The sequence below is a fragment of the Bactrocera latifrons genome, unplaced genomic scaffold, assembly GCF_001853355.1.
Source record: "Bactrocera latifrons isolate USDA-ARS-PBARC rearing strain unplaced genomic scaffold, ASM185335v1 scaffold_16, whole genome shotgun sequence".
NCBI lineage: Eukaryota > Metazoa > Arthropoda > Insecta > Diptera > Tephritidae > Bactrocera > Bactrocera latifrons.
Genome location: NW_017535074.1, coordinates 1598672 through 1623813, shown reverse-complemented (window position 1 = coordinate 1623813; position 25142 = coordinate 1598672). Strand labels below are relative to the sequence as shown.

Genomic DNA, 25142 nt, shown 5'->3' with positions numbered 1-25142 from the left:
AATTTGCAATCGACAAAAAAATATTTAAAAATTTCTACTTTGGATATGTTTAAGTCAGATATTTTAGATTTGTAAAAAAAAATTGGCATTATACGAAATTATATCAAAAAGTGCATATGTACATACATATATATAATTAGAAAAAAAGTGGAAAATAAAAAGTATATTGAAAAATAAGAAGTATTAAAAAAATTAAAAGAAAAATGTTTAAGAAATTAAAAAGTGCAACAAAAAAATTAAAAAGTATAAAATAAAAAAATATATTGAGAAATACTAAAAAATATAATTTAAAAAAATATTATAATAAAATAAAAATATAAAACATTTTTTTGGCGTTAAAAAAATGTTGAACAGAATTTATGCATACGTTTCTGGCTAATGCAAACATAATTTTTTTTCATCTTCGAAAAACGCTGACCTACCCTAACGTTTACTCTTCATACCATGTGTATGTATGTATGTAAATATGCACACTTGTAAACAATGTTAATTAAAATGTGCGCTATTGTTGTTTGCAAATGATTACTTGTTGCGATTACAAATATGGACCGACACACACACACAAGCATATAGTTTATATATATTTTTTTCTATGCAATCAAATCACCGCAAACTGCAAATATTGTAATCAGCAGTAATTGTTGTTTTTCGAGGCGCAAACTGTCTCTGTGGATCATTAGCCGCAAATCAAATAAGAATTTAATTGAATCTAGCCAATAGGTTACTTTTCACAATACACATACACATACATGCATATGTGTTTATAAAGTAGCATGCAAAGTAAATATGCATTTGCAACTCTGCAAAGGCACATCGGGCAAGTATATATAGTACTTGAATTTGCTGACAAATATGGAACTAGTCAGAAAAGCATTAGAGCATTTACATTTTTTGGAAAGTTGGCTTATTAGCAGAACGTGGTGACGTGGGTGTATAGGTTTACGAACATTTAAAAGTGTGTTATCTATTTTGAACTATTATGAATTAGCTTATTTTTGGTTAAAACTTGACAATTCATTACATTTTGAGCAGCGTCACCTAAAAACTACTGATTTTGATCGTTCAGTTTGTATGGTAGCTATATTGGTCCGATCTAAACAAATTTTTTCGGATATTGTGGAAGTGCTTTTTATAATAATCTATGACAAATTTCGTGAAGATAACTTTTCACATAAAAAAGTTTTCCATATAAGACTTCATTTTGATAGTTCAGTTTGTATGGCAGCTATATGCTATAGATTTCCGATCTGAACAATATGCTTGTAGATTATAGATTTTGCTTGGAAAATAATATGTGCCACATTTTGTGAAGATAACTTGTCAAATAAAAAAGTTTCCCATACAAAGAATAAATTTTGATCGTTCAGTTTGTTTGGCAGCTATATGCTATAGTAGTCGGATATACGCTGTTTCGATATATGACAGCGTCTTGAGGGGAAAGAAACGTGTGCACAATTTCAAAGCGATACTTTAAACATTCACGTAAGTATATACAGATGGAGAGGAGGGGATCGAGTCAGCTCGTCTCGCTTCCGCCGCTTCGACGTTTCCCAGTAAGGGTTCCACAATCTTCTTGACAAACTTAATATGCGCTGTTCAAGGTATAAAAATTCATTGATCTTCCGGTTCACATTATTACTAGTTGTAAAGTGATTTGTAACGAGTTAGTTACTACCGGTTATTTATAACCGAATGTCACAGCGTTTGTGAGCGTAGACTGATTAGAATGCAAATTGTTTTTGAAATATGGCAGTATACTGTAAGTATGTATGTATGTAAATACTCGACTAGGAGCAATATTCATAGAAACAAATGTGTGTTAGCTTATGCAAACGTTTAACAAAATTTTAATCGAAATTAATCTCAATTTAACATAATCACGTATTTACCGCTAAAATTAAATAATTCGCTTGCTTATGCGCATATTTATAACTTTCTGATAGCATTAAAGGTTATCAAATTCTATTAATGAAATTTTGCGAACTCTGTGGTGGCCCGCTCCTCTCCAGCGGTTGGAAGCGTGCCCGCATGCAGGCGACTATTGCTTAATAGACCACATAATGATTTCACAAATGTGCGGCATAGATAAGAAAAAAGTAGATTTTATTTTAGATTAACCCAATTGAAAGCGTAATATGTTTTTGTGCGTTGCAAATTGCTATTATGCTAAATTAAATTTTCGCAACCGAAATGCTTTGATTTTTGCAAAGATGAACTAATCTCAGGGATGCCTTTCGCACTCAGTGATATATAAATAAGGGAATCACCACAATACAATGTTAGCTGACTTTAAAATTTTTTGTTGTTGTTTTTGTAATTCCAAGAAATCGCTGACAGCACTAATAAATTCATTAATACAAGTATTTAATTGGTCTAATTAGAAGTTACAGCGCAGAATAATTGCCTGATGACGTGAAATGTTTTCATTGATATTCGACATTTCTGTGAAATTCTTAGAAATGCTTTTATCCAGGTCATTATCTCACTTTGTGCAATGAGAATTGAAATTACCATTTTCAATTTTATGCTTTTCAATGTCAAAGTACTTGTTTTTTATAGTCTCGAAACTAGTTTCATAGAGATTAATAATTTTAGTTACCTATCAATTTTTTGTAGCATCTATATGGAGAGTGATCCATTTCGAGGTTCCCTAATTTTTTTAACAATATACCCAGAAACTTCAAATTTAATTTGGAATGTTTATTATCATTCGAAAGAAAATTCTTTGGCTCGTTCGAGCATTTCGACTGGTAACTGGCGAATGTCACGCGTGATGTTTTTCTTCGAGGCCTGAATCGAAGTGGGATTGACCACATATACTTTAGACTTTACATAATCCCACAGGAGAAAGTCTAATGGTGTGATATCACACAATCTTGGTGGCCAGATGACCAGCTCATAACGTGAAATTATCTGCTCACCGAAATGTTCTCTCTATAAATTCAGTGATTGATGTGATGTGTGAGAAGTGGCGCCGTTTTTTTTTTTTGAAACCAAACGTCGTCGAAATCACGAGCTTCAAGTTCTGACATAAATAGTCAGTTATCATGGCGCGATAATGGTCGCCATTGACGGTTATGTTGTCAGCGGCATCATTTTTCAAAAAATATGCACCGAAGATTCCACTAATGCGAGTTGCTGCGAACGGCGTCGAATCGACTATCCACGGTCTTCGTGGACACTCTCAGCTATGGCTGCAACATTTTCTTCCCTAAGTGCTGCACATGATATATGATCACGATTTCTATGATGAAATCCAAAATAATTAATACTGAAGAAAAAGTAAAATGTCAGCTTGACACGAGTACGTCTATTTGGATAAGATAACAACGTGAGCATGTCGAGAAGAAAAGATCAAAAATTAAATATTTTGAACGCTGAGAAATCAAAGCTTCACATCAAAGAAAACCATATCAGATTATGCGAAATAAATATAAGCAAAGCGAAAAAACCAAACAAAAGCTTTGGTAAATAAACATTTGCATTTTGCTTACATCAAAATACTCGTTAATATTTCTGTAGCGAAAATCAATCAAAAAAATACTGACGACATTTGAAATCGCAAATAAGAGCAAAGAATTTCTTAAAAAAATTAAAAAAATATAAAAGTAAAAACAAAGAAAATTAAATAAATATTATATATAAAAATAAAAATAAAATGAAAAATAAAAAATTATTAAAAATAAATCCAAGGAAAAACAAAAATGAAATGGATGAATGAAAATGAAAAACAAAAATTATAAAAATATATATGAAATTAAAATTTTAATTAAATAAAGTGTATAATTTAACAAAAGAAATGATTGGTTTCCTTCATAGCAGTAAAGAACTTTTTCCAAATGAAAAAGTTAACGTTTATAAAAAAAAGTTTAACGTCCATAAAAATCTAAATATAAAAAAAGGAAAAAATTTAAAAATTGTTTAAACAGTTAAATATTTCTGAAATCATCTTATAATTTTCGCTTTTCTCCTTAAATTTTTTTTTTAATCCTTGTTAATCATAAATGTTGCCCAATTTACTGCTTAAAAAGTAGGTATCTAAGTAGTAATTGTAGATACAATTATAACACTTTATTATATGCATAGACATACACAAAGCAAACACATACTGACATATGAGCTGTGTGTATGTAGGCACAGGTGTGCAAGCGTACTGTCTCAAAGCCTTATTTGCATGTCTACAAACATGACTTCACTAATAAGTAGTGTGTTAAAAGCTTATCAGCAACACTTGTCATACATACGTACGCACCTGCACACACACACAAACAGAGGCACTTATACATAGCGTGTGACTTCATGCCGTCTTTTGCGGCACGATTTCGATTAGATTGTCTTGCCATGCACTCAATATGCACTGAGAATATGAGATATTGCCAATAGTAATGTGGCGCCAGCAACAACAACAACAATATGTAGGAGTGTTGCCGAAGTTCGCGAAAAAAAGGCTCGTCAAAATCAGAAATCAGTCGTACCTAACATTAGTCAAGCGCTAATAGGCGACTTATTACGATTATCTATATAATTAGTTGATAAACAATACGATTTTTTTTGGTGTTATTGCTTTTTTTGCAAACATTATAATGGCATGTGATTTCCTCATGTTCCTCCCAAGGTTTTGCGACAGTACAAGATATGAGTCAAATTTAAAGATTTTTGCCAAGCATGTCTACCATATACCATACGTGGGTGGGTGCTTACAGAGGTAGCGCATAAAGTTTGCTTAATTGGCATTAGTTTGTGAAATGTTTGACAAATAGAGAAGTATGTGCGGAACTGTTTAAAGTGAACTGTAGGTAGTCAGTGCGATTTTGTTTAAAAATGAACAGCTAAGTGATATTGTAGTTTCATTTAACTCTCTAACAGTGCTTTAGGTAATTGCTAAGGGACACAAAGACATTAACCTCACCTGATAGCTTGGAGGAAAATAAAATTGTTGTAGTTAGCTTGTATATATTTTTCGAAGCCATTATAGAAACTCATATAATTTTGAATTGATAGGCTGGCAATGACTTGAATCATAACTCGAAGTCGTAGATAATTTCGTTTATCTGGGAACCAGCATTAACACCAACAACAACGGCAATCGCGAAATCCAACGCAGTATAACTCTTGGCAACAAGTGCTACTTCGGACTGAGTAGGCAATTGAGGAGTAAAGTCCACTCTCGACGAATCTAGATTAAATTCAAAAACTCATTCATCATCCCCGTCCTGCTATATGGTGCAGAGACATTAACGATGACAACATCTGATGAGTCGTTGTTACGAGTTTACGAAAGAAAGGTTCTCTGGAAGATTTATGGTTTTTTGCGCATCGGTCGACGGAACGATGAGCTGTACGAGATACATGACGACAATGGCATAGTTCAGGGAATTAAGAGACATGACGTATGTATGTCTGGTTAGGTCATATCGTCCGAACGGATGAAAACACTCCAGCTTTGAGAGTATTCGAAGCAGTATCTGCCGGGGGAAGCAGAGGATGGGGAAGACTGTCACTCAGTTGGAAAGACGAGATGGAGAAGGATGCATTTCATGAAGTGTATTTTTCAGTTTTGAAAATAAAAAAGTCACAGCTTGGCTCTCTGGCGAATATGATGTTGACTCTCGTTTCGTGTTTGGCCACAACGGCAGTCACAATCATACTAGAATGTGTTGGAGCACTAAGATCTGTTGGTACGAGGATAGCATTAACACGCTTCATACCCCAAAACATTAGCCAAAATATGAAGCTCTATGCTCTCTCTGTGATGCCAACACAAAGATTTTAAGCACTGTCTTCTTAAGAGGGGAGCCTGCTTTATAGGCTTCAAAAAATCAATTTTTTGACGTTTTTTTTTTTTTTTTGGGAGAAAAAGAAATAAGTGATTGAAGCGAAATTTATAGGGGTTTTTTTGGATACGATATTTTTGATATTCTGCATTTGCCCAATGCATCTCGCATGTGTATTTGTCGAATGGCGAGCAGGTTGCAGGTGGCAATTTCTATCGAAAACAAAAAATTCAAAGAGATTCATATTTTTTAATAATTTATCTTCTAGTTAAACTAAAAAATCTCAAAAAAATTTATAAAATTTTAGAAATTGAAAAAAGTGGTTTTTGACCAACAAATGTAACTCTATATTGTTTAAAAATAATAAAGAACTGTGAAAATTTTCAACAAATATTTTCACAACTTTCTGAGAAATTCTGATCACCGACTTTGAAAACGATGCTTCGAGAAAAACACGATTAAAGATTGAAGTAGCCGATCGGTCTAGTCTGATGGGACGCTTTCCCAAAGATTCTATTTTCTTAAATATCAAATTTCACATTTATTTAATTTTTTTATGAATAAAATAAGTATCTTATAATTGTTTTGAAAATTTGGGAATCTTATTCGTGGATCACATTTGAGCAGGTTTGGAATCGGCCGTTAAAACATTCTTTTTCTTAAGCCTGCAAAAAAAAAACACGCTTGCTGAAAACTTAATATAGTTCAACTTCTAACATGCGATCGAAGTATATTACGAGAAGGCTCGTCCATTCAAGCAAAGAGTGCCGAAATTAAACCGAATTAAACCACGATATTGAAGTGTGGTTGACTGTGTGAAAAGAAGTTTAAGCAACTTCTGAGCATAAGTATGTGTGCATATGAAAGGCAAGTGTGGATATTGCGACTACTTAAGCATGTGATGTTTAAGGGCGTGTGGCCCCCAATTATAATATAGTTTTTTTTACTTATTATTATTTTTTTTTGCAGGTTAACATTTTAGGTAACCATCAGTTAACTGCGAATTTCACAACTTGTTATCTTATATGAATGCTCAAATTATCACGAGAATGTATTAAATTACAAAATAGCGCGACACAAAATGACACCCTAGCGCCAAAGATACGAATGAATGCTGCCATTTATTCAACGCCACATATAAGGAAATTGCAAAACGAGATTTAAAAGTATAAACAAATAAAATGATTATTAAAAAAAAAAAAACATTATAATAATAACGAGCGAAAAAGCGCCACTTTCACGAGAGTAATGCCGTGACACACAAAAAAAAATCAGCATAATTGACAAGGTAGCAAACAGGGCTTTCAGCGCTTTTTGGCAGTCGCAGCGCACTTATCAAATTAGGCGTTCTCTTAAAAGCGTTCTTACGCTACGTGAAAGAGAGCAGTGAGCACAGTAAGCATAAAAACGAACGTTAAATGAATGAAATTTTAAAACACGGTAATAGTCACTTCTGAGAATTTTAACAAAAATCATGCACACACACGCCTAAACATGTTATATATGTATGTACACATACAACTAGTAGTCGGTTTGGCTAATCACATCATGAGTAGTTTCGTTTAAGCTCTACGTCAGCTGCTTGTAGAAACTACAGATTAAAAAGTATTCCAGACATTTTTCACACATATACATACACATACATATGTATATATATATATATTATTTACATATGACGCTGATAAACGCCAAAACTAGTAATGCGAATTAGTGGATTGACAAATTCACGGAAGATCAACACATATGTATGTATGTACGTGGCGAAAAAAATTAACTCATAAATTAATTCTTCTTCTTCTAAGGCACGCGCACGCTTTTTGTCTAGATTTAGCCCGAAATAGTATTTAACATCATTATCTGTACATACTTAACCTTCCTATACCCGCGCACATGTCTGTGAGACTGACGAAACAGTTTTTCGTAAATATTTTTTTAGGCTGTTTTGGAAAGACTGATAGTCATTAAAGTAAAAAATAATTTATGCTAACAATTGATATTTTTTGTTTTATTACATCCTATAGTTCCGATAAAAAAAAAATATATATAAACGGTTTTATAGAAAAATAACCAGGTAAGAGGAGTCAGTCACGGTTTGTCACACCGTGCGCGGGTATAGGTGTTAAAACATTTGACGCCGGTATAGGAAGGTTAAGCAAATAACTTATTATTAGAATTCCGAGGAAATAAATCACAAGGTGTTTAAGTAGTGCTCGTATGCATGAAATTTGCACATTCTTTGCGATTCTTAACCGTTAGTCACATGAGTGGAGTACTGAAAGTAACTCTCTTACGCTCGTTTCACATTACAAAGCGCTCACATTCAATTTGCTAGAAAAATAAATTGAAACGCATTTGTTTGGGTAAAATAATATTGGAGCTATTAGTTTAGTCTGCGTAGTGCTAAGATTTCATTTTAGCACTTTTTCGCTATAATTATCCACAGAAAGAGAGTCGCAGATTCTCTTGCTTCGAAGATTGCGTCGTTGTGACTCGTTGCGAATGTTGAAAAAGGCTTACAATTATTCAGTTCTATCAAAAACACAAGCCTACGAGTGGTACAAAGCCTTCGAAGAGGGTCGAGAAGAGGGTACCACTGAAGACCAGCCTCACCGACCTTCGACCTCTTCTACTGATGAAAATATTATATTAAATCGAAAATCGTCGGGCAAGTTATAGAAAGAGAGCATCTCTCGTGAGACTGTTCGAATAATTTTGATGGATATTTCGGGTATGAAACGCGTTCTTGATCGACTCGTCCCGATACAGCTGAATTTTTTCAAAAAGTTCTTGTTTCTTGTTCCGCAAAATAAAATTGCCGCTTCGAAAGATATTAAAAAAAATTCGCTGAAGGATATTTCAATAAGTGCCTATGAAATGTTTCGGGCGACTGGAAAAATCGTCGGTATAAGTGCATTACATCTGGTGGTGGTTACTTTGAAGCCGACAAAATAAATATTGATGAATAATTAAGTATTTTTTTTTTTTTATCAGCGGAGTTTCACATATGAGGATATTTTTTTAAAGAAATTTTGGGTATTTTTTCGATCGTTAAGACGAAATGTGAATCTTTGGTACATATTATTAGTATTTAAATAATATTAAGTTAAATTTAAATGTCATTAGGAAAGAAGGATCGGGTAGAGAAAGATGTTTTCATTTCAGATTTTAATACATAAAACAGACGACGTTTATACATATACATACATACATATAGTACTTGTAAATCCTCAATATAACTAGTCATATGAAAGTATTTCAGATTAGTCGGAGAACACTCTGGAAATTGTTTAGGACCTAAGTATGGTTATTATTTTTTAAACGAGTGGCAATAAAACGCTAAATAAATATTTTATTTATTTTTTGGTATTTTGATCGCGAAATTTTAAAAAATGGAATTAATTATTTTTGACGTTTCACGTCACATTAGGTGCTTGCCAAAAAAAAAACCCCCAATAGTAATATAATTTAAATACATTTTCTTATTTTAGCGAGTGTTCTTTTGCCGCTTGTTTGCAAATTTGCAAGGCAGATATTGAAATATAACGGTATATATAATATATCAAAATTTTTACCACGAGGTCAGTTGAAACAGAATAAATATTGAAAAAAAATCTTCGAAAATATTTCATGTTTTCAACTGAAAATTTAAGGAGCAAGAACAAGCTAGCATTAAATATTGAAAAATCAATATTTATATAATGAATTAAACTAATCAATTTATATGCATATATGTATGTATATATACTTGTATATGTATTTACTTTAAAATATAAAATAAAGTAACTGCCTTGCAGCTTACCAAAATTACTTCTATAATGATGCGGATGTGCGGCCGCCAATGAGCCGTTACCCGTGTTGCTGTTGTGCATCTTGGATGGAATCCGATAACCGGATTCGGAATAATTATACTGATTGTAAGTGAAACGCATTGTTATGCCTTTTGACTTGTGCCGTATTTGGCGATGATGCCCGTTGGTCCGTTTGTTATTGCAGCGGCGGATACAATGATAACAACAAGCGTCGAGAAAATCGAGAAGAACTCGACTGCCTGCCTGCCTCTGTAGTTTATATGGCAACGTTGCAAAAAACACTGTTCCAATGTTGTTTTTATTTTTATCTATACGCGTATAGTATATAAGTTTGTTGTTATTATTTTGACTTTTGCTGCGGCTTACTGCCCCGCTGCGTGCTGACGAACTGGTTTCTTCAGCCTGAGCGCGCTTTTTTTTGGCTTTATTGTTATTATTGCAAGTTATCGATGATATTTTCACTCACAAGCACTCACACTACGTTTGATTGTGTGCGTTTATTATTATTTATTTATGTACATATTTTATTTGTCACTAAATTTACTTGCACTCAGTTAGGTGGTTAAAGTAGTTGTTTTTGTGCCACATTTAGGCCGATTGTCTTTATCTCTGTCTTTGTGAAAAACTCTGATTTGCGGCATTTACTTGAATACCTTCAATTTCAAAAAATACAAATACAAAAACGAAAAAGAAACAAAATAACGAAAAGTATGAGTTTGAGGAATGCAAATTTAAATAAATACGTATTTAAAGTGAATATCAATTGGTTTTGAGCGCATTTTATTTGTGTTTTATTTTCTTTTTTTCTTCATTTGCCACTTCTGCCTGTTTCTGTGGTGTCTGTAGAAAGTCAGAAAGCTGTCATCAGTTGGCGAGTGCAAACAGCATGAGCTTGCAATTGCCAAGCGAATGTGCAACAAATACGATCGCTATGGCCATAGCAACACTGGCACCGCAGTGTTGTAGCGGTAGATATGGGACGCCTTCTGCGCGCCGCTGCAGGCGTTGGTGGGTTTTTAGGTTAGCATTTGCTCTTTAAGTTTTTGGTATGCGAAAAAATTGAGCAACAAATAAAATAAAAAAGTTAAAACAAAAAAAAAAAAATAGAAAATTTTCGAAAATAAATAAAACATATAAGGAAGGGCTAAGTTCGGGCGTCACCGAACATTTTATACTCTCGCATGATAAAGTGATAATCGAGATTTCAGGCGTGGTTGTGAACCGATTTCACCCATATTTGGTACATGTCATCACGGTRTTAAGAAAATATTATATACCGAATTTCATTGAAATCGGTTGAGTACTTCCTGAGATATGGTTTTTGGTCCATAAGTGGGCGACGCCACGCCCATTTTCAATTTAAAAAAAACCTGGATGCAGCTTCCTTCTGACATTTCTTCCGTAAAATTTAGTGTTTCTGACGTTTTATGTTAGTCGGTTAACACACTTTTAGTGATTTTCAACATAACCTTTGTATGGGAGGTGGGCGTGGTTATTGTCCGACTTCTTCCATTTTTGAACTGTATATGGAAATGCCTAAAAGAAACGACTCTATACAGTTTGGTTGACATAGCTATAGTAGTTTTCGAGATATGTACAAGAAAGTTAGTAGGGGCCGGAGCCACGCCCACTTTTCCAAAAAAATTACGTCCAAATATGCCCCTCCTTAGTGCGATACTTTGTGCCAAATTTCATTTTAATATCTTTATTTACGGCTTAGTTATGACATTTTATAGGTTTTCGGTTTCCGCCATTTTGTGGGCGTGGCAGTGGGCCGATTTTGCCCATCTTCGAACTTAACCTTCTTATGGAGCCAAGAAATACGTGTACCAAGTTTCATCATGATATCTCAATTTTTACTCAAGCTACAGCTTGCACGGACGGTTGGAGGGACAGACAGACATCCGGATTTCAACTCTACTCGTCACCCTAATCACTTTGGTATATATATTTAGTTTTAGGACTTACAAACAACCGTTATGTGAACAAAACTGTAATACTCTCTTTAGCAACTTTGTTGCGAGAGTATAAAAATATTGAAAAAACAAAATTGAGGAAAAAAATAGTAGAAGTATATAGAAACCGTTGCAACTTTGCGAAATTTTGCTTTTGCTACCACTTGTTTTCAGGCAAGCATTTAAATTCATCGTGTTTTAAGCCAGAAAATTCAATCTTCGTAGACTGAATGAAAATGAAATAAACAACAGGAAAAATTATCATTTAACTAGAAATAACAAAAAATGCTTTAATAGAATTCACAAGTACATTTCTTATAGCATAAAAGGGTATATAAGACTTTCACTTTGATTTTTATCCGTCAGTTTGTATGGCAGCTATTTGATATAGTGGTCCGAACTGAACAATTCCTTCAAAGATTTTAGCGGTGCCTTAGGCTTGCCATACGAGAACTCTATTTGGATCCGTCAAACTGCATGACAGCTGTATGCTATAGTGGTCCGATATCGGCGATTCCGACAAATGAGCAGTTTCTTGGGAATAAAAGAACGTGTGCAAAATTTCAGAGCGATAGCTCAAAAACTGAGGTACTAGTTTACTTATATAGAGACAGTCAGAGATGACTAAATCGACTCAACTCATCATGCTAAACAGTTATACATAAATCTTGGTATTACAAAATTCTTTGCAAACTTGTATACCTCGTTCAGGGTATAAAAATAAAGCCATTTCGCAGCGAACATTGCAAAATCATTTGAATGTATTTAGTTGGAGCTTTTTATTTTAGCTCAACGATCTTTGATCTGTTTTTTTTTTTTTTTAATAATATTTTATCAAATTGTCCTGTTTTGAAATCTCGTCTTATTTGTTGTTTTCATGAATTTAGCTTTATTTAATTTTTTATATATATTTTGCAATGTTTGTCGCGCTAATTTCCTCTCATTCTGCTATCGGCGCAGTGTCTCAGCCGGCCACTCGCTGCACTTCTACGCATACAGACATGCAAAAACGCACATATTATATGGCATATTTGTTGTAGACATTTATCTGGCTGCCTTTGAGTTAATCATACTACAGTTATACATACGTTCATACGTACAGATATTGCAATTTAAAGGATGTTAACCTTGGCACAACACAGCACAACATATTCCGTTGTGTTTTATACGCGAGCGCCCTTTCGAATAACTGAAATCCCTTCACTGTCAACGCTTGGTTTTGCATTCAACTGCTTTTTTTTTGTTGTTTTGGTTTTCGAATATATATTTTTCTGAAACCTGCTTAACAGTATTTCGTGTGGTTTGGCGATTGTGAAAGTGGAAACGCCAGACCTTGATGCAATATTTTTAATACTTCCTACTATAGCCAGCAGTTCGACGACCGCAGCCGTTTAGAACTTGCTAGAACACTTGTAGTCATTTGTGACTTCTCACAACTGTGACCGGAGAGTGCCTTAGTTCAAGGATACTATAAAATCTCAAAACAGACGCAAAAAATTAAATTACTTTGAACTTAAATTGGAGTAGATGAGAAGTTAAGCAGAAACTAGTGAGTTTTCTAGTTGAGGAATTAATACAAGTTGCACAGTGTCGCGCTTATAAAGATAAGTAGTTTGATAATATTTATTTTATAAGAATCCAGCAAGCTTTTAATGCATTAGCTGATCCGTAAATTGTTCTCCGGTCTTTTGGCAATGAGTAACGTGAAATGAACGTTAAATACGAGTTTTTTGGTTAGACTTTGCACCAGTTAAACTACACTCTGTAGTGTTCTTAATTAACTTCGTATTTTTTTAAAGCAGAAGCAAAAACTATGACAAAAGTTATAATAAAGAACAAATAGTAATCAAACAGATTTTTAGAAAAAATTTGAGAAAATTCACAAAAATAATTATAGGTTTTTTAACATCTAGTGATATATGTAGAATTTATTTTTAGATGCAAATTAGAAGGACGAAAGTTTTTTATTTCTGTCTCGAAATTGTGAGTCGAATTCAACTGGCTTTGACTAACAGGTAGGCATACTTCATATTTTAAACAAAAATATTTCAAATTTAAAAAAAAAGAAGAAAGCGAGAGATTTTTATACAAATTTAGTTACAACAACGCTTTTCGAAAACTTAGTTTATGGCTTAATAGCATAGAGCCGACAAAGATCTTAAAATAGTTACTCAAAATCGATGAGAAAATTCATTATTAAATTTTTATTTCATCTATAAGGTAATATGTACATATATTTTATAATTAATTTTACTTTTTACGAATTAAAGTAAAAAATAAATATTTAACAACAAAAATAAAGCTGCTGAAGTAAAATTACATTTTATTTAACGCCAGTATGCCATTTTCTACAAAAAATAAGCTGTTACTGAGCCTAAATATAAACAGGAATTTTGCTCTATTTATAAAACATATTTTTTTGCCTTCACTTGGCTTACGCTTAAACGGAACGAAATCGGAGACTGGCTTAATACATTTATTTACTTTTAGAATGAAGACGGTTGTTGGAGCCGCATGGTATAAATAATATTCAAATGCAAGCCGGAAACACCTGTGTATTATGCAACTAATAATTCGCTGGCATTATAAGTTTCTTTTTTTTTTATGTAGGTATGTATTATATATGAACTGACATTTTTAGTAAAAGAATTTAGCGATTGTTTATTATAATTTCACCTGTGCGCACAAATTGTGCAAATATTTAGAATGAAATGCTTGCTCAGCTGTAGCGAATGAGCGATAATTGAATTTTTAGTTAGAAATATATTTTATTCCTGTTTCATATTTTTTATAAGTATATTTCTTTGTTTATAAATAAAAACATTTTTTATTTTTTGCATTTATTAGTAATTTGTTAATAAATTTGAAATCTTTTTTTTTATCATTCGTTTTTTTTCTTGTTGCAAATACTTTATATAAGTTCATATTAATATGTAATTTTGACCGCTTAATTATNTTAATAATTATTTTCCCCATAAGAGGACTTCAGAGTTAACTTCAACAATAACCTTAGCATTATTATTAATATTTTTGTTGTTATTAATAACAATAATATTATTATACGCATTTTTTAACAATGATTACATTTTTATTTTTTAGAAATTTATTATTTTTTCATAAATTTTTGTTTTTTATGAATTCAAGATTTTTTTTGTTTAATTCTTTATTTTATAGTTCTGATTATAAATAGTTTATATTTTAGTTTATGTGTAATTTTAGCCGCTCATATTATTTTTACTTGGTTTTTATGGTAAAATTTTATTAATATACCGTTTTATAAAATCATTTTTTTAATACGTTTCTGATTTGAAAAATTATGTATTTCTTTGTTAACATATTTATATTTTATTATTTATACATATTATTTGTAGTAAAATTTTATTATTAGTAATTTTTTTACAAACTCATTTTTTGATTATGTTTCTGATTTATAAAAAAAAAATTATTTAAATTTTATTAGTTTTAATATTCCGTTTTATAAACAAACTTTTTAATTTAAATAATGTTTGTGATTTAAACAAATTTTATATATGCTTGCATATCTAAATTCCTCCTCATATCAAATTATTGTATACATTAAATTTTTATTTTATTATATTTATGATATAAAAGAGTTATATACATACATATGCTTGTATATGTATTTTCATATATTTTTATTTTTGTACTAAAATATTTTTAATTTTTTTCCCTCACTCTCAACATTTTTCTCAACACTTCTTCAATTAAGAACCACTGTCATTTTCGGTATTACTTTTTTTTTTTTAAACTTGTCGCACTGAAAAAATTTTCGCCGTACACTTTATGCACTTGCCACTTGCCACAATCTATTCTTTTGAAGTTATATTGTAACTCTGTGCGATCGCGATTTTCGCAAACGATTGCTTGCATTTAATTCTATACCGAGCATTTTATACCGATCAAATGCGTTTTTGTAGAAATTATGTTATTGTTGTGGCGCTTTTTCTGCGTTAGTGTAAACAAAACTAAAAGTCACAATAAAAAAGCTACCACCAGCACACGCACATCGTGATATAATATTTATGCATGTACAGCACCATCTCTGGTTGGCATTACATACACACATGCATATGTCACGAATCGCACAATTCAAATCAAAGTGAGCATTTATGTATTCATATTTTTATATGTATGTATGTATGTATGTATGTATTTTTGCATGTTTTGATTAATACCCTGCTCTGCCGCTGCTGCTGCTGTTTGCCGCCCGCCTCCTTTTGCGACGTTTCCAATTTATGAACGAACTTTTGGCACAACGATTTTTCAGCTTTTTAAGCACAATTTTGTCTGTCGGCGGTGACAGTTTTGCGACGGCTTTTTGCGAAATTTTATTGAAAACTCTCAATTTGCTCTTAACACGATACTCGTATCATACAGCAAGCAAATGCTAAATTTCTAGCATAGCACAACGAATGAGGACGAGGGCAAGTCTGACGGACCACCGACGATAGGCTGCTGTTAGTCGCTGCAAACGCATTACACGATGATACGAAGATGATAAGATAAAGTTCTTAAATAGATGTCAAAACAATATACAATCTCTAGATATGTATGGTAGCTATCTGGCGAGCGAGCGCGAATTTACGAATTATCGAAACTGAGCACTGACGAGTGTCTTTTTCAGTTTTTTTGTGTTCACTACACACCTCAATGCTTCGCAAATCTAATTTCACACAATATCACTACTAGCTGTATTATTTTATATCATATTTAAGTATAACGCGATGTTATCTCGCTTGCTTGCAAGTTCTGCGTCCGATCGCTTACGTTGAGATCGATGAACTGAAATGAAAATCGTGAATTTCTGAAAAGCCAGCAGAACCTGCCCGATAGCTTTCGCGTTCGTAAACTTGCAAAGCGGACAAATCACTAGAGTGCAGTGGCTGGCTGAGCTGTATAAATCGGCAAGCAGCGAGCGGCGCTGAATAATAAAAATACAAGTAGCAGCGGCAAGTGAACGCACTGATAAAGTCAATGTAAAAAAACATGACACGCCGTTTCTCACTTGTCGCTAATATGGTAAATACACACAGCCAAATGTGCATACAATGGGTATGAATAGTATGAGCACAGTTGCCACTGATACGGCGGTGATTGAAATATGTAAGGGAGTTTTCTATTAAGAAACTCAAAGAAAATAAAAAAATATATATATTAAAATATTTATTTTTTATAATTCGGGCTTAAAAATAAAACAATAAAAAAATTTTAAGAAAGAAAAAAAATAATTTAAAATAAATAATATAATAATGAAAAAATTATTAACAATAACCAATATATAAAATTTAAAACAAACATGTACATATGTACATATATGTATAACAAAAAGTAATTAAAATAAAAAAATTGTATGTAAATAAAGGGAAAATAATAATGATAAAAATATTAACAATAATAAATAACAAAATGTATGTATTTTATATAACAAATAGTAACAATTAAAATTAAAAAACAAAAAGCTAAAATAAAATTTAAAATATATGTATGTTATATTCAATACTTTTGTAGTTTAAATCAAATGGGAAGAACAAAAAATGCAAATATAGTGAAACTTAAAAAATTAATCACTTTGAAAAAAAAAATTGGCTAATAAATATCAGACTGTGTAGAGGATTTATTAAAAAGCATTATTTAAAAACTATAATGCTTTCACATTTCAATAGGTTATACGTTTAAAAATTACAATCTAAAATTTTAAATCGATATCTCAAATTGTTTTTGAGTTTTAAAAGCTTTCAAAGTATAATCACTTAGAAAATCCATCAGTTTATCTTTAAAAGCGTTTTTCTCATAACTAACATAATTTTTCAAATTTTTTTGAGTGATTAGTCGGAGACAAATGATCGGATCATTATAAAATGATTCAAAAATCGAATTTTAGCAAGACAAAACGACACAAACTTTGGTATAATTAAATTTTTTTTGAAACGTCGCAATTTTTTTTATTTTCTTCAATCGTATGTCAATGTACTGACAATATCTTATAGTGAGAATTTTTGTTTTATGTATCAATAACGTAGAAGATCTAAACCAATGCAGCAGTGAATGAATCTCATTTCCTCGCATGTAACTCGAAATATATTTAATTTTTGTCTTCAAAATTTTCACTTAGATATTTCATATAGCCTCACGATTTTATAAGACATAATGAATCGAAAACATAGCGTTGAGATGTAATTTAACAACTATTTTTTAAGCAAATATACTAACTAGTTTAGATAGATATTATATAACTAATTTTAGTTCTAAAATCTTAAATTTTTCCAAATTTCCATATGCACACTTTGTCAACACACTGTATGTTATAATAATGCTAGATTGCTAAAGATATTTCACGCTCCAAATCAAATGTTGACGATGGTGTTCAAAGGAAAAAATTCAAATTATTCGTCAAATACATATGTTGAGAGGCCAAAACACTTGATAACTTGGCGTCACAACTAGTTTAATTGACCGAAATGAACGAATAAATTAAATAACAGCAACAGCAACGACGACGGGTACTGGTTTGGAATGTAAACACTTCGTTGACTACAATACTCAACATATGAATGTACGTGTGCGTGCATGTAGACACACCTGTTCATGATTGCTATACATATGTATGTATGTAGATATAATAGTTTATATACTCTATGCTCCATTATATGCGACGTATTGAAGAGTGTTTATTGAAGAGCACGCATTCAGTATAGAGCGTTCAGAAGACGAAAGAGAAGAGTGTTAACCAGAAAATAGAGCACAGATAGCTTAAGCTAGTGAGTGAAAAAGAAAAGGTAAATAAATTTTAAATAACGGTAAGCTTTCATTTTATTGACGAGCTTCTTGATAAATTTTAACCAAAAATGAGAACAGACTTACCTGATTGCGCGCATTATCTCAAACATTTTACTCAAACTTAAACAAATGTCTAATAAAATACTTGGCAAATTTGCTGACGCCGTTGACATATTTCATACACATTGAATCGCCTCAAAAACACACACCGATGCATGTCAAGCAATTTGACGTATTGCACACACACGCACACATATCAACGTGCAGAAAAATCATTAATTTTGTTTTAATCACAACAAAATGAAGCGCGATCGCGTGCTAAATTCACGTTTGTGTACAGATTTGACAATAACAAAACACCCATAGGTCCGTATGAACGAGCACGACACGGCGCAATGATCGGCATCCTTCAACCGGGAACACATGTGCATATATACAATATACACAATTTAAACAGAAACCGTTTAGCCGACCAATAGGAATTCAGCTAACAATGTAGGCGATACGAGGCATAGGAAGTAGGTACATACACCCACGCACACGGACACAATAAATTTTCTTATGACGATTTTGGTATGAAAATTTCGGCAAAACCCGTATTTTGTGTTACTCCCTCCGCTCGGTGTATGTACGATTTGCTGTTGAGCAAAACGGAGATGTTTAATTTTGATTGGCCAGTTAAGGTATAACATATTCGTATGCATATTACGGTTTTATGAGTACGCTTATGTATGGGCAGTGGTGTGAATGTATGTACATACATATGTGCCTGTGGTGTCTTCGAAAAGCGTAAACGCGATCGTAAATATAACACTTATCATATTATTCGCATACATCCACATTCACATATACGGGCGAAATCATTTTATATTCCTTTTTTAAGACGGCAAAATGGAGTGAATGGTGTAAAAAGGGCGCGTTACAGAGCAAATATGCTTTAAAATTTGCTTTATTTATGAGAGTGCCATTTTATGTATGTTTATGAGGATAACAGGAATACTTTTCAAGATTTTCAAAACTGAAAATATAAACGAATTTCGCCATTTGCAAACTTTGCCTTAAGATTATTTCAAATATATGTATGTATATATGTACATATGTACATGTTTTTCACCGTATGTAAAGGATACTGTCACATCTTCAGATGAGTTATTTTGGAACGAAGAGCAACAAATAATTAGACATATGTAAATTACTAATTCAAAAATCAGAATTTTTAAACTTTAGTCAAGTAAATTTCGAAAAAAAAACATATATGTATGTAAATATTAATATATTATCAAAATAAACAGTTTTAAGAAAACGTATATGATTGATTTTTAATTTTCATTTCGTATTTGACATTAAAAACTTATTTTTAATTTTTGAATACGAGATTAGAAATATCCAAATTTCTTTTTAATTAAGAATACAAAATAAAAAAAATTAAATTAATATATTTTATAATTGTTTTTTGTAATTGATTTTGATGAGGATTGTAATCTCTTCAAATAATTTAATAATAATAAATTAATTAAACCACTATGAGTATCAAACTGAACAAGTTTGAGAAAGTGTACAAATAAGAAAACTACAAGTGTTCCACCCGTTAAAAATTATACTTTATTAAAATTTATTAAAAAATTGAAAACATATTAAAGTGTATCAACTTATCCTTAACAAAGTTAAGAGGTTTTTAATAATGACTGCGGTTGCTTAACTTTTTTCTATAAAAACAAAAATAAATTAAATATTACAATATAGCTTAGAACAAGGTATGAACAAGTTTAGAAAAAAATGTTAATTTTTTTAGGTAAGTTTCTACTTGTTTGAAAAAAAATTATAGGAATTTTTTGCTTTATTAAATAACAAAAATTAATACAATTTACAATATGACCAACAAACTAATTAGTTCTATAAAATAAATCAGTTGTAAGTTTTTTTGCAAAGAGTTACCACCTGCTTGGGAAAGTATATTGAAACGAATTTGTTTACCATATTAAATGAAATATTACAATATAAGCATTAAAGTAAGCAGTTACAAAATATAATTTCGTCGTGATTTTTTTTAGAAGGGTTGCCACTTGTTTGGAAAATTAATTCACATGCTTCGTTGAAAGGAAATTAAATAATACAAGACTGGTTTCAATGAAAATTAAGATATTTTTCAGAAATATTTTCCAAAGACTTAACATTTTCTGTATATTACCACAAGCATACATATACATATGTATCTATACATATATATGTATGTATATGTAGGTGATATTTGTATTTTATGGAATACTTTAAGCTACATGTTCAATGAAAACTTTTTATTCAAATTACTAACACTTTCCTCTCTTCCTTCTCATTAAATTCAAAGCTTGGCATAGAGCGAGAAATTTTTCACTTCTGTCGCGCGTAGTTTTAAGCAAACATTTTATTTTTTCTTGATAAATAATAATTTCGTTTATGAAAAGCAAATACCAGCATATGGACAAAGAATCCAAAAATATACAACCAACACAAAAAAAAAAAAAAAAAAAATAGCAAATAAAAATGACACCGAAATAGCAACAGTTTGCGAAGCCACATCAAATTTGCCATAATAATTTGCGAATTTATTTTTCTAGACAGCGAGTAGACATTTGTTTATCTATGAACATTGTATGTACATATGTATTTCAGTGTATCTAAGTACAGGCAAACCAGTGCATATGAAGTGCAAATGTTAAATCTTATCTGAACCAGAATTCTAGTTCGACATAGCCGACATTTATTTATAGTTCACTGAATTTAGGGAGAAAAGGAAATACGCTGGCGTACTCTTATAAACTCGGCTATAATCGCGTAACCGTGTCTACCCAATAAAGAAGAAGAAGGATTTAGGGAAAAACAGATGTGAAAGCGGAAAAAAAATTTAATTAAAAAAAAAATAATTAAAATTAGTATAAATAATGTTTTATCTTGCTTTATATATATTTTTTTTTAAGATTTCAATTTGAAATTAAGTTTTTTAATCTAAGTCACGTAAACGAAGACACACATCGCTTTCAAAGTCCATAAACTGTTACCATTTCAGGGAACTTGCAGATACTGAATAGTATGGTTCAAGGTTTTTGAAATGTTAAAACAGGTAAGCTTTTGCCCGAAACTCTTTGATGGATCCGACGAAAGAACTAAGAGTGATCACGTGACAACGCTAAGCTTTTTTAGATGTTTGACTAAGCTTTGAAAATGCCGCACTGAGGTAGAGAAGTCTACTGTTAGATTTTTGACAAAAGCATGTCAAATTTTTTTGTTTTAATTTCAACAACTTTACGCTCAACATTTACATAATTACATGCACATGTTATGATATTTGTAGTTGAAATATTGTCAAAATACTATTATTTACACACATAGTACATACAAACATTTTCACAACCATGCAAATTTCCATACAAGCAAAATGGGAAAAATAAAAAAATTAAATTTCTGCCTAGAATGAGGCAAATATGGAAAATTCCGAAACAAATGAAACATCGTATAAATAATTACGAATCAACTACGAAGGCGACGAAAACCACCAAGTGGAAAGGTCATAAAAAGGAATTAACAGTTGTTTTTGCGCTTTCCTTTTTTATATTTGCACGATATTTTTCTCTTATTTCTTTTTTTGTTTTTGTTTTACTGTGTAGGCCTACACATAATTGCAGTAGAATTTATTTCTAAATATGAGAGTACAATAAACCGTGCTAACAGGAACAGGCCATAACCTTGAACCAGTTACGGCCCCAAACCGCTGCATCATAGTATTTATGCATTATTAATTACCCACGGACGACAGGGATGGCAATGCGACAATAGCCGGGTGGCGGCGGCTCTGGCGTAGGGTATAATATAATACATTCATAAACAGAAACAAAAACAGATATTGTTGTAATAACACAACAGTTGTAATCCGTCACAAAAAATGTTATAAATTATACATAACTGAATTCGCTTAGTGCGCGTCGCGGCGAGAGAGAGCGAACGGGGCGCGCATCATAGTACGCGAATACAACAAACTTAATTACGGGCGCGCTTACGCAAAGGCGATCGCCGCGCAAAAAACACGATAAATTATTTTTATTTAATTGGAAGTTTACAGCCGGCGCATAGATAGCGGCTTACTCACGTCTAAATGGCGTATATGCTGATAATGAGGGTGAATCGCACCAAATGATCATTAATGTCCTCAATGCCGGCGCAGCAGCAGCAGCAGCAGCAGCGTTGAGTGATTTGTAATCACATGAAATTATTGTGATTTTTATTATTATTAATTCGTATAATTGTTGACAAAATTAACGAGCCATTTATGATGTAAAATTACACAATGTGTATGTAGTTAATTTATTTGGTATTAATACCGCTAAATCGATAATTTTTAATTGCATAAATAGGAGTCGATAAGCAGGGGTGCATAAATGAATATAGTGTTGTTATTCAATTGGAAATATAATGCCAACATGGTGGTTGTTCTGCTTTCTTTTGTTGTTGTTGTTTTTGTACAATAGTAGTAACAAGCGCTGACCAATTATCGCTGCCAAAATCTTTAAATGAATATAATTTTCGGCTCTTAGGTCTAACTCTCCGGAGCACCATGCGCTGCTCTGCTGAATAAACTGGTTTTTGTTGTTGTAGCAGCAGAAAACATTCCTGCAGTAATTACGAGGCATGATAGCTAGGTGATAGTCCTTAGCCGGACTATGTCAATTCCGATTACTCAGACCCGACTGTCGTTTGAAGGGTAAATAACCTGGTAATATTTGACGCCTCTGCTTCTAACTTGAACGGTAAGTAGTTAGTAAGTACGAATCTTTCCCTTCTACTTTGGTCTGTGGAAACCGTTTTGAGCTAGTTGAATGGCTACGCGCATTGAAGGCTATTCCGGAAATTGACTTTAAGAACTGTTTCGAGGATTAGAAAAAAAAACGTTGGAACAAGTGTATTGGGGCCAGGGGGTATTTGTTTATACCAGTCTTTGAAGTTTAGGCGCTGTTATAGAGCACAAACTTTATAAAATATGTAAAATAATATAATTTAGTACAGTATAATCCGTATGTTATATTATTTATCTTTAATATTCCTTAAAGCTACACAATTTGTCTATTTGTCCCATTAGCGATAAATAAGGGCTCATCTGATAGGAAAAATAATCTTCAAAAGTATTGATCAGTACTAACAAACATCTAAAGTTAATCCGCTTCATCTCAAGTGCTATGAACATACAAAAGTACATATATATATATGCACTTAAGAATATCTGTATGTATGTATGTACATGTGTTTATACGTCCCTTTAATATCCGCATGAAAGTTCAAAAATTATTTTCATTATGAATTTAGTGTAATCGAAGCATGCCAGAAAACACCTCGAGTGTCAATTAAAGTGTCACGAATGCGTTGATCTATCTGTATCCGACGGTAGACAAGAACACCAGAAACAACAATATAACCAAACAAGAGAACTCAAATTTGCCGGTGGGTTAAATATTTTGTATGCATTACACATACATACATAGTATATACACATCCATACAATACATACCATTTTTATTTAATGTTAACGCAACTACAGATACTTTTGCAAACGATTAAGAGATACACAGTAAGAGAGATAAATAATAATTTTCGAAGCAAACTGAGAGAAAACTCGTCATAAAACCAGCAAAGAATATGGTATTCGTCAATATTATACATATGTATATAGAACGCAATTCACATCAAATCTTAAGAAATAAAACCAAAATACATATATTGTGGTTTTAAAATTGGGCGACAGGAATGTTAATTTTCAAATTAACGGAAAAATTAAATTTGCTTAAATGGCACTGTCACCATTATGAGCAACAGCAAAAAAAAAAAATCTCTTTCTTTCTTTAATTTAAAAAGAAGAAGCTGTAAATGGATTGTAAGCGTCCCTGTAGGAAATTATAAAGTAGTGAAAGTTAGCTTTCGGTAGGAACTCATGCAAGCTCATTACACTACAAAAAAATTCAACAAACAAAAATTAAGTAAATAGTTAAATTTTCATTTCCTAAATTTTGTTAATAATATTTTTTTATTTTTTGTTTTTTGTTAACTTAAAATTAAGTAGCCAAGAAATTTTTTTTGAAGTCAATTTATACTTTATAATRTCAAAAGCGTCTTGCCCCTGTAATAAAATTTGCATCCTTTTCCTACAGATAATACAAAAAAATATTATAGCTAGCTTAATTAATTTCGTGCAGTGATGCTTCGGTCCCTTTTATGGGTACATACGTACATACATATGTATGCATCTATGTTCATAAAGGTAAATTAATTCACGTGAATTAAATAAAATAAAAACAACAGAAAATTGGCACCGGCATGACACCGAACAAAGTAGTAAATAGTAAACAAAGAAAACGAATAAAGAGGAATAATGTATTAACAAGTGGTCTGCACACTGGGGGCAAACACTAAATGATATGTATATGTATGTATGTATATTTGTACATTTACATACTTCAAATAAAATAGAAATCAGGCGTGTGACTTGATTTATTTACCTTCATGAGTTTTGCATTGATATTTCTCCTGCTGAGATTTTATGATTCTATTAGTTTGGTGAAATTGATTTGAAATGCTATTTTCGAAACAAAATTGAACGATTTCGTTAAGAATCTACAATTATGCGTCAATTGTGATGACTTTGAAAACATGTTTGCCCCAACGTCCTTTTCATTTTGGACTAAATTCCAGGTTAAAACAAGTAAGGAAGGGCTAAGTTCGGGTGTCACCGAACATTTTATACTCTCGCATGATAAAGTGATAATCGAGATTTCAGGCGTGGTTGT

The 25142-nt window shown here is 31.9% G+C and overlaps 1 protein-coding gene across 8 annotated transcripts in view; it reads right to left on the bottom strand.

The window, feature by feature from the left end:
• LOC108966412 (nuclear factor of activated T-cells 5) overlaps positions 1–25142 on the bottom strand; it is a 79861-nt gene that overhangs the window by 23411 nt on the left and 31308 nt on the right. The window contains exons 1-2 of one of the 8 annotated variants that reach the window (XM_018929282.1): positions 15735–16340; positions 9574–10236 (exon numbers count right to left, since the gene is read on the bottom strand). The exons of 2 other annotated variants lie outside the window; for them this stretch is intronic. In XM_018929282.1, the coding sequence (XP_018784827.1) occupies positions 9574–9703 (130 nt within the window). In that variant the 5' untranslated portion in view covers positions 9704–10236; positions 15735–16340. Of the gene's footprint in view, positions 1–9573; positions 10237–15234; positions 15663–15734; positions 16341–25142 lie in introns of those variants that run through there. 5 more of the 8 variants (XM_018929287.1, XM_018929286.1, XM_018929290.1 and 2 more) reach the window with 5 other exon arrangements.